The 11457-nt window shown below is 43.8% G+C and overlaps 1 protein-coding gene across 4 annotated transcripts; it reads left to right on the forward strand.

Annotated features, from left to right (window-relative positions):
- Positions 1 to 591: 591 nt before the first annotated feature.
- LOC109901938 (mothers against decapentaplegic homolog 4) lies at positions 592 to 11314 on the forward strand. 4 transcript variants are annotated; one of them, XM_031786882.1, is made up of 11 exons: positions 592 to 947; positions 2046 to 2286; positions 5998 to 6172; positions 6317 to 6388; positions 6846 to 7031; positions 7181 to 7384; positions 7486 to 7587; positions 7692 to 7748; positions 7906 to 8089; positions 8268 to 8575; positions 8672 to 11314. In XM_031786882.1, the coding sequence occupies exons 2-11, from the start codon at positions 2050 to 2052 to the stop codon at positions 8890 to 8892; spliced, it is 1746 nt and encodes a 581-aa protein (XP_031642742.1). In that variant the 5' UTR covers positions 592 to 947; positions 2046 to 2049; the 3' UTR covers positions 8893 to 11314. The 4 variants fall into 4 exon arrangements, with proteins under 4 accessions (XP_031642742.1, XP_031642743.1, XP_020353544.1 ...); XM_031786883.1 differs by having other exon boundaries at positions 6855 to 7031; positions 8672 to 10541; XM_020497955.2 differs by having other exon boundaries at positions 6317 to 6340; positions 8672 to 10541.
- Positions 11315 to 11457: the final 143 nt, after the last annotated feature.

The raw sequence follows: 11457 nt of genomic DNA on the forward strand, positions 1-11457 counted from the left end.
TTGTAAATGAGAACTTGTTCTCAACTTGCCTACCTGGTTAAATAAAGGTAAAATAAAATAAAATAAATAAAATACTGGGTGGCAGGTAGCCTAGCGGTTAGAGGTGTGAAACCCTTTTTTTTTGTAGGGGTTGGGTTTCAAGCGGAAGTCAAATTTAAATTGCATAATTTACCGATAAAAGTATGTTAATCTTGCGTTATTTTATGTAACTGCGATGAGTGTTGGCAGAGTGTACCATCGTGTCAATCAATCAGTCGATACTTTAAAAATGTCCATTCGTTAATGCTTACCTTGTACGTATGCTTGTCCAGTGTAACTGCGTTTTGATTTTATTTTGGTGCTGCAATCTGTGGTTTAGTTAAACACTTAATTTGTTCTGTGTTGCAATCCGTAGTGTTTGTTAAAAACTTCATTCTACATACGCACGGTTGTTTAGCTATCGGGAAACGGCGTCCAGAGTTTGGTCACACAGGCACTCAGTTTTTTTCTACACAGAGAGGAGATTCACTGGAGTTGGTGGGACCAGGGGGGAGCGAGAATGGGCGGGGTAATCTCACCGGCGCCACCTTAATAAAAAAAGCAGCCGCACAGACCTGTCAATCAACAAGCAACCCAGACAGACATCAGCCCCCAGTGGCTGGCTAGTAGCTGTAAGAGAGCAGAGTCATAGTTGGCCGAGAGCCCCACCGTCTGGAATGAAACGGGCGCAGCGATTGGCTCGACTTTTTCACCCTAGACAACTCACTCTCTCTCCCCCTTTTGTTATTGCAAGCAAACTGGAGAAGAGCCGAGGGAGCAGCAGGATGAACGAAGGGAGCGAGAGAGGGCGATAGACTGATAACAGTCTAGACAGACAGCTCCACAGAGAGAGGGGTAAAAGGGGAAATACATTTGGAATACTGCTTCAGATCTCCCTCTACTTATTTGTCCAGTTCTCCTGTTGATTTGTAAGTAAACTACATTTTGGTATTGACTATTCCCATACGGATTTTAGCTGACCAAACCAGAGTCACATGGATTGTTGACAGACCTATAGCCTACAGTTAGGTCAACGTAGTGAAACAGACAGCCAGACAGAGCCCCCCCCCACCCCACCCAACTACTCTCAAGTCAATGTGTCTATCTATCATCTGTCAAAGTACTGTGTACACTGTAGCCTACACATAACGTTGCTTTTCTTGTAGAGGTATTTAATATTTTTCTCTCAGTAGGCCTATATGCTTTTGTAAACATGTAAACAAATGACTTTTGACCTCCTAAATGCTCTTAGAATTTCTTTGGTGGAGCATGTATGTTTTTTTAATAGTTTATTACAGTTGTATTATTGTTATCAAAGTGGATTGTAAATATACCCTACTTTAGGAAATCACACATTTTCTGCATTATTGTTTTTTTCTGACTAGTTGTGCAAAGCAAAACAAGCTCAACTTCATCACTAGCATGACACACGTGGAAGGATGTTTGTAAACAACATCGGTCACCCTTAGTCACCGACATTTACATAATTTAGCAGACGCTCACTTACAAGAGCAATTAGGGTTAAGTGCCATGCTCAAGGGCACATCGACAGATTTTTCACCTGGTCGACTTGTGGATTCAATACAGTGACCGTTTGGTTACTAGCCCAACGCTCTTAATTAACTGCAAGGCTACCTGCCGCCCTACACTTCACATGCATCATAAGGATGTCAATTCTCTTTAGGGTAATGTATTTTCAGATAAGTAGTATATACCTATTTAAGGATAAAGTAATTTTAGCCTACTCAATTGTGTGTTTACATGGCCTGCTTTGTATCGTCTGCTCTGTAAAAGCCCCATACATGGTGTGTTGTTAATACTGGTAAAGTTGTTATTAGATTGTTATAGGGACCTTGGATGCTGATAGCCTATGACTTGAACCTTGACCTAAAGTACCATATCAGGTCCAGACTTCAGTGTTGTGTCAGTGATCAAACAACAATCAAATCAATGAATAAATCAATTGCATTTGGTTGCTTCACCATAGTGGTCTCTCACCTCCTTCTTTCCAACCCCCCTCAACCCAGGGAGATGTCAGTGAACCCCCCCAACAGCAACGATGCCTGCCTGAGCATTGTGCACAGCCTCATGTGCCACCGACAGGGCGGTGAGAATGAGGGCTTTGCCAAGCGTGCCATAGAGAGCCTGGTAAAGAAGCTGAAGGAGAAGAAGGATGAGCTGGACTCGCTCATCACCGCCATCACAACCAACGGAGTTCACCCCAGCAAGTGTGTCACCATCCAGAGGACGCTTGATGGACGCCTGCAGGTAGGCTACTGTTATGTTGGGTTGAATGAGGCCTAGGCCGGTATGTTATCACTGATTATAGAGGGGCTATAGAGAGACTGTTTATGAAATCAGTGGATCTCATTAATAAATTATTCACTGATGAATTGTTATTGGTGGTATGGCACAAAGACTGTCAACTCAGTGACCAATAGCTGGTTGCTTTTGATGACTGACTAATACCTTTCAGGTACTGCCAGCAACAAAGCCTATACTTTTATTTCAGCCAGTCATGATTGCGGTAATACACTCACTACATGATCAAAAGTAGGTGTACATCTGCTTGTCGAACATCTCATTCCAAATCATGGACATTAAAATGGAGTTGGTTCCCCCTTTGTGCTATAACAGCCTCTACTCTTCTGGGAAGGCTTTCCCACTGGAACATTGCTACGGGGACTTGCTTCCATTCAGCCACAAGAGCAATAGTGAGGTCAGGCACTGATGTTGGGTGATTAGGCCTGGCTCGCAGTCAGCGTTCCAATTCATCCCAAAGGTGTTCGACAGGGTTTATGGTTAGGGCTCTGTGCAGGCCAGTGAAGTTCTTCCACACCGATCTTGGCAAATCATTTCTGTATGGACCTTGCTTTGTGCACAGTTGTCATGCTGAAACAGGAAAGGGCCTTCCCCAAACTGTTGCCACAAAGTTGGAAAGCATAGAACTGTCTAGAATGTCATTGTATGCTGTAGCATTAAGATTAACCTTCACTGGAACTAAGGGGCCTAGCCCAAATCATGAAAAACAGCGCCAGACCATTATTCCTCCTCCACCAAACTTTACAGTTGGCACTATGCAATGTCTGAGCCCTGTTGCTCCTAGACACTTCAAAATAACAGCACTTACAATTGACTGGGGCAGCTCTAGCTGGGAAGACATTTGACGAACTGACCATGTTGAAAGTCACTGAGCCCTTGAGTAAGGCCATTCTACTGCCAATGTTTGTCTATGGCTGTGGGATTTTATACACCTGTAAGCAACGGTGTGGCTGAAATAGCCAAACACTAATTTGAAGGGGTATTCACGTACTTTTGTATACATAGTGTATGTTATAAAGTCCCGCCAACCCCTCAGTAAACGTCCCTAACCATTTTACCGGTTTTGGAACACATAAAATCATGAACATTCTATTGTTGTTCTCAGACAGCAAACTTGTCCTTGTCATAAAGAAAAAGTATAAACAAAACGTCAGTCTGCATGCAGCAACATTACCTGCTCTTATTTTTTGCTCCAAAAAACCTATTCGTTAAAAAATGTATTTAGAATATGTAAATCTAGCAAGCCAGGCAACTAAAAGCAACTTTCTGACAATGTTTTGCTTTGTTGCTTGTTTCTTGTAACAACTTTTGAGGATTTTACATTTTGGGGTTGTCGTCTTCAAAGTTGTTTCTGCTGGTCGCAAAAAGCTAAGTTATCATGACACAAGATGAATTCAATGGAAAAGGCATTGAAAATAAAAAGCTTGGTATATGCTCAGTGCTCCAACGACATTTCACAGAGACACGCTTGTTTGTGCAAAAAAATCCAGTGTTTCTATGTCAAACGGTTTTGTCATATTTCAGTCTTCTATGATGTGTATAAAGTGTAATATTGTGACGCAAAATCAAAACTGAATACATTTCAACTCTAAATCTGACTTGGTACAGGTGTTGTACTTTTTTAAAAGCCCATACCATGTGTGTGCAACCTGGTGTCAGAGCATTTCATATTATTCTGTACGTAAATTCCGAGACACTCGTATGGTTTCGTATGGTATGTGTTAATTTGTGGATGTTTATCACCCATTCTGTATGATATGTTACGAATTACAATTCTTATATGTTACGAATTTGCAAAACGTACAAAATGTTATGAATTTGATATGTTTCGAATTCTAGCTACGTGGCTAACATTAGCTAGCTGGCCTAACGTTAGCTTGGCTAGGGGTTAGGGTTAATGTTCGGGTTAAGTTTATGGGAAGAGTTAGCTAAAAGGTTTAGGGTTAGGGGAATGGTTAGTTAATATGCTAAGTAGTTGCAAAGTAGCAAAAAAGTAGTAAGTAGTTGAAAAGTTGCTAATTAGCTAAGTTGTCTGTGATGAGATTCGAACTCAATAAGTGAATCATTCAACACATGGGGCACTTACACACTTCAGGGAGGTGAAACAGGAGAAAAAAAGTAAAGGGGTTTAGGTCTCCCTATAGGCTAACTTCTAGAGAATTAACATAGTATCGAATACTTAGAAGTGTAACCCACGAGTTGCTTACAGAGAGAGAGCAAGGGAATGAGAGAGAAGGAAACAGAGGGAGTTCCCCTCCCCCAGCTCTTGTGAGGGAGAGAGAGAGAGGGAGGGAGTACTGGAGGGGTAGCGCGGGTTGTTTTGTCTGAGACACAGGAAAGGGGCAGGGTTAAGTTAAGCCTGTCTGTCTCTGGTGTGTGTGTGTGTGTGTGTGTGCGTGTGTGTGTGTGTTTGTGTCTGGAGTTTTTCCAGTGTTAAAGTTTGTGGAAGTATATTTGTAATCTCAGACATACCACAGTATTTTCTGTGTGTGTGTGTGTGTGTGTGTGTGTGAGAGAGGTGTTTATTATTGAATGTAAGTTTTGACTTAGATCAACAGTTTCTACATTTGAGATTGCCTGTGGATATACGGATGTTAGTGACACGTATTAATGTGATGTGTGAGAACTAGATATGAGAATGTACTGCATTTATTCTCTGTTCAGGACTGTAGGCTGTGTGTGTGTTTGTCAGTAATGTTGGCTGTAATTGGGCTGGCACTCTGCCAGCTCTGACTCTTTGTCTGAGGAAGGTCACTTTGGTTTTCAGGAAGAAAGAATAATCAAAAAGAAAATGTAAAAGTTTACAGAGTCCATTCTGGCTTTCTCTTGCTGTTAGTGCAGAAAGGGTATGTTGATCCCAAAATACTGATCTTTTTCTCTGACACACACACACACACACACACACACACACACACACACACACACACACACACACACACACACACACACACACACACACACACACACACACACACACACACACACACACACACACACACACACACACACACACACACACACACACACACACACAGAAAAGCTGAGACAATGTCATTCCTCTCCAGCTCAGCTTGTTGAGTTAACCCTACACCAGCTCTCTCTTTTGTCACACTCACACTCTTCCTTAATAGCAAGTACACAGACCAACTCTGACACACTTGAGTACATGCAGCACAATACAAGGACAGAGTAACATTGGTTCCTCAAGAACATGGGAATAAGCCTGAGACACCATTGATGACTCAGTCACTATTTGTGCTATTCAGCTCTGTCTGATATGTTTTAATGGCTCCAAGGCTATTCCCCACCCAGAGTGTGTGCCTGGAGAGAGTGTGTTTAGCATTGATGTACATTTCCATTCATGACCCGTTTCCTTGACCACTCCCTGTCTACCAGCTCCCTCTTGCTCTCCTCCTTCTCATTCTCCCTCTCCCATATTTTCTCTCCGTTTCTTTCCCCCTTTCCCTGCACTTAGATTCCCCACAGTTCCACTCCCTCCATGCTCAATTTCCAACCCTATCATGGCCTCCATACTGTCCCCCATTCCCTTCCTGAGACTCACCGTCCTACTGTAAATAATCACCCTAAAAGCCCCGGCTGGATGTTGGAAAGGAATACCTCCATGCCTTCTCCATTCTCTCTCCTCTGTCCCTCCAGGTAGCTGGGAGGAAAGGGTTCCCCCATGTGATCTACGCTAGGCTCTGGCGCTGGCCAGACCTCCACAAGAATGAACTGAAGCACGTCAAGTTCTGCCAGTTCGCCTTTGACCTCAAGTATGACAATGTGTGTGTCAACCCCTACCACTACGAGCGAGTGGTATCGCCAGGCATTGGTGCGTCTGTTCACAATTTCACTTCCACGAATGAAACAGAAGCACAAATGGGGAATGAGAATATGAAGTTGTTAACAGGCTCTTTGGGTCACAGGCTTTTTCAGAACTTCTAACTTTGTTTCCCTTTCTGTCCCTCTCCTCAAGTTGGTCTCAGCATTCAAAATGCAGGTGAGGAGGAAAACACTATTTTCAGCATCATCAAACATCATCAAAATGGTAATAAGCAATAGCAACTCATTCTAACCAATCTGTTTTTATCGCATTTCCCAAAGTGCACAGGCAATACTACTGTTTTGATACAGATATACTGTAGATGTGCTCTTGGCAATCTGACGAAAAATATGGAATGCAGTGCTTCCAAACCAGCCAGATTCATACCTGTCTGAGCTAGTCTACACTACAAGAAGTACACCTCAATCAAATTGCAAGAAGATGTTACAGGCTGCATGACAGTGCAAAAATCACTCCCACTTGGAGGCAACAATAAATGCCATCCATCAATTTGATCTAAATTACAGTAAATTCCGGAATTTATTCCAAATGTATCCATTCATGAATCGAAAATATAATAATATGACATGACTCATGCCTGATTTCTGCCCGCCCGCCTGCCTGTCTCTCTCCCTTTCTCTCTCTTTCTGTCTCTCTCTCTCCCCCCTCCCTTCATTACAAGGTCCTCCAGGTCGGCTGATCAAAGAGGAGTACATCCATGACTGTTTTGAGATGGAACTCCCCTCCAGGATGCCCCCCCAGCCCGAGCGCTACAACCAGCCCCTTCCCCCTCTGCAGATGCCCCCCGAGCCGCCCCGCGCCCCATCCTCCGTCAACCTCTACCCCAGCATGCCCCTCTCTCCGCCAGGTGAGATAGACTAAAACTGAACCTGGTAATAAGAAGTACTACCGTACAAGCAATTCAGCTGAGAAGAACCAGACTCTCTTGCTTTTATGTCTAACTCTATCCCTTACAATTTCCATCTTTATTCCACTTCCCCCATCTTTTTCCTCCAGTGAGCAGTTCCATGATGGGGCCCATGTCTGGGGGCCACGGCGAGGGCCTGCTCCAGATCGCCTCTCCCCAGAGCCAGGGCATGCCCCAGACACCGCCACCCACCACCCCCACACATGGACCACCCCCCCAGCCCCCTACCCCTCACAGCCAGAGTGACTACAGCAGCAGCTCCAAACACACACAGACACAGAGCTCTTATCACAGTGAGTTAATAACGAACCAGGTTGGCAGTGTCACAGAGATGGTGTCAATTCCGTGGTGTCAGTTTCAACTCTGTTTGTTCTCTTTCTTCACAATCTTCCAGCGACCTGGACAGGCACCAGCACGGCCTCCTATACCCCTGTAGGAGCCCAGCAGAATGGACGTGGCCACCAGCAACCACCACTGCACCACCCCAACCACTTCTGTATGTCAATCACCTGTCAATCAATCTTTCTGTCAGAAATGCAGGACTGTTACTATATGTATATGGCAGCGTTGTCATATTTGCTAATTAATTTCTCTTAAAAGGGTCTCAGCAACATCACAGCGCACCCGCCTTTCCTCAGCCAGTCTCCAACCATCCAGGTACAGACACAGCGTACACCCACTCACACACACTAACCCACACACATGATGTTAGGCATCTCACCCCATCCACCACCAATGTACAGTACCCATATGAGGGACACATGGCAGCCATTTTGCAGTGTTTCATATTATATTTCATGTTGTGTGTTGCCAGGTCCAGAGTTCTGGTGCTCCATCTCCTACTTTGAGATGGACATCCAGGTTGGGGAGATGTTCAAGGTCCTGGCTAACTGCCCCGTGGTGACAGTGGACGGATACGTGGACCCCTCAGGGGGCGACCGCTTCTGTCTGGGCCAGCTCAGCAACGTGCACCGCACCGACGCTAGCGAGAGAGCCAGGTCTATCAGCATGCCCCTAATATACCCACCTTGCCTAACCGCTAGCTATTTGAGAACTTTGTTGGGTTGCAGAATACACAGGGCAAATGTGTTTTTATCGCCTATATAGAAGTAAATGCAATCCCCAGTGTCTGTGATTTTCTCTTCACCAGTGTGAACTCCTATCTCCATTTCCCAGGTTGCACATTGGGAAGGGGGTGCAGTTAGAGTGTCGTGGTGAGGGGGATGTGTGGATGCGTTGCCTTAGCGACCATGCAGTGTTCGTACAGAGCTACTACCTGGACCGGGAGGCGGGGCGAGCCCCGGGAGACGCAGTTCACAAGATCTACCCTGGGGCCTACATGAAGGTGTTTGACCTGCGTCAGTGCCACAGGCAGATGCAGCAGCAGGCAGCCACGGCCCAGGCTGCAGCAGCAGCACAGGCTGCAGCAGTGGCAGGCAACATCCCAGGGCCTGGCAGTGTGGGGGGAATCGCCCCGGCAGTCAGTGAGTGCTTCTGTCCTTCTCTCTCGCTCTCTCTTTCTTTCTTTCTTTCTCTCTCTCTCGCTCTCTTAATCACTCGGTAAATCTCAATTCTCCCAGGTCTGTCGGCGGCAGCCGGGATAGGTGTGGACGACCTGCGGCGGCTGTGTATCCTGCGGCTCAGCTTTGTGAAGGGCTGGGGGCCCGACTACCCCCGGCAGAGCATCAAGCACACCCCCTGCTGGGTGGAGGTCCACCTGCACCGCGCCCTGCAGCTGCTGGATGAGGTGCTGCACACCATGCCTCTGGCTGACCTAGGAGGACACGGACATGTCAACTAAGCAGTGTGTGGGTGTGTGTGAGAGAGAGGTGGCGGTGTCTCAGTTGCTTGGTTTGGATGATAACTGCCCTTCATGAACACTACAGTACGTTTTGGATTGGACACCTTTTTCCCCACCACCTGAAACAAAGACTGTAGGCTTTAATAGAAACTTCTATCGAAAAGGTATTTTCATGCTTTTATATATTTTCCTTGAATCGCCTGATTTTCCTGAAGCAGTTTAGACTGCAAAATGTACTTGCTCAACAGACAATCTTTTCACAGAGACTGGAACTTGCACTAAAGGCATCAATGTTTTCTAGTAGTGGTAGAGACTGTAAGGGATGGACTATGTCACAACAATGGAAACTGGCCTCGTACCTCCAATGACCTGGTAACCTGCCTGGATAAAACACTTTGGGAATTGTTCAGAAAGTCAGAATGATAGCACATGTGCTGCAGTGGATTCTCACTTAAGCAGTGTTGGAATTATGCCTTGATTACAGGGCAGCAGACTCAGACAGGTATATTGCATTTGGAGAATGCTGCTGTCCTTTAACTGCCTTCAGTAGGGTCTGTTTGTTCTTCAGGGAGAAATTGAAATAATAGTCACCACAATCTCCATCAAATTTTTCTCTTATCAGTCTTTTTCATCAACCTGCATCATGTGACTCAGTTATATTTATACTGGACAAAAATATAAATGCAACATGTAAAGTGTTGGTCTCGTGTTTCATGAGCTGAATTAAAAGATCCCAGAAATGTTCCATAAGCACAAAAAGTGTATTTTTCTCAAATGTTGTGCACACATTTGTTTACATTCTTGTTAATGGGCATTTTAGCCTTTGTCAAGATAATCCAACCACCTAAGGTGTGGCACATCAAGAAGCTGATTGAACAGCATAATCATTACACAGGTGCACCTTGTGCTGGGGACAATGAAAGGACACTCTAAAAAGTGCAGTTTTGCCACACAACACAATGCCACAGATGTCTCAGGTTTTGAGGGAGCATACAAATGTCATGATAACTGCAGGAATGTCCACCAAAGCTGTTGCCAGATAATTCAATGTTCATTTCTCTACCATAAACTTGAATTTGGCAGTACATCCAACCAGCCTCACAACCGCAGACCACATGTAACCACGCCAGCCCAGGACATCCACACCTGGCTTCTTCACCTGTGGGATATTCTGGGCTGGGGGGGGGGCTATGTCCTCCCAGGCCCACCCATGGCTGCGCCTCTGCCCAGTCATGTGAAATCCATAGATTAGGGTCTAATGATTTTATTTAAATTGACTGATTTCCTTATATGAACTGTAGCTCAGCAAAACCTTTTAAATTGTTGCATGTTGCATTTATATTTGTGTTCAGTATAGTTACCAAAAACAAGAAATGGAATATCAAGAATCTCATTGATTATATTTATTGATGGAAGTTTCTACATAGGATTTGTAACGTTTTGTTCATTCAGATAAACAGACCAAAGTTGTCAGAACGATTTTTCACTGCTATTTTATGGCCAAAAAACCTTTGCTGAATGTGCTTATCTTCGTTTTGTGTCCTGCCTTTGTTCAACCAAAGCATGTATTTGTGTTGATGTATGCCAAAATATGCCTTTAACTAAAGTACCGCTAGGCCTAATTAAAGACAAGGTCATGAATTAATTAATTTGGTGCCTTCATTTTGAACTACTGACAAAAGATTACAAACACCACAGAAAAAACGGCCTTCATTTGTTGGTTTTCTCAGTACATTCCTGCTGCAATGCACCTCTCGTCATCCAAAGTGATGTATCTACTGCAACTTACGTTTGTGTTTTAGTAAAGTGAGAACACAAATAGCCTCATGCTGTACATGTCGTACAGTATGACTTCATTGGCTGTATTACATTTGTCCAGTAGAACACCTAGTGAACTTTCTGGGTACTACGTGCATTTGCAGTCCTTCCATGTTGATGTAGGGCCTGTGACTGGTTTACCTCACCAAATGATATATCCAGAATATACTAGTTTGTAAAACAAATGTATTGTTTTAAATGTTTATTTATGTCTAATTTGAGACACTTATAAAACGCACATGAGGGTCTCTGCTTCTCTTTAAGCTCCTAATGATAGCCATGTGAGGGTCAACGATGAGAACATAGCTATAATATTAAATGATTTGTAATGTATTTTTCTTGTAAATCATAATATTAGCAGCAGTCATTGTTTTTTACAGTATTATTTCAGCTGTCTGTAGTCAGCTTGATTCTGTCTCTTTGGTAGATATAAATAGGATTTATTATTGAGTTAGAATTGACCAAAATCTACTATTTTTGCATTCGTCTTGAACATAGCTTTATAATGGTTGTTTTAGTGTTTTTTTTAATGTAAAATTATGATGTATGTAGGTTATAACTATTGTAAAGTTTAGTAAGAATTAAACAGTTTTTATAAAATCTGTATGGTCCTAAGTCCTATTGTGTAATGTTGCCAAGCAACTATTTGAATGAAAGTGTGCTACTCATTCACCAGTAATTGGTCATTTACATACATACACAGTTTCATACATGAAAAAATGACATTCTGACGCCACACTGGGGCGG

The sequence above is a fragment of the Oncorhynchus kisutch genome, linkage group LG13 (genome assembly GCF_002021735.2).
Source record: "Oncorhynchus kisutch isolate 150728-3 linkage group LG13, Okis_V2, whole genome shotgun sequence".
Taxonomy (NCBI): domain Eukaryota; kingdom Metazoa; phylum Chordata; class Actinopteri; order Salmoniformes; family Salmonidae; genus Oncorhynchus; species Oncorhynchus kisutch.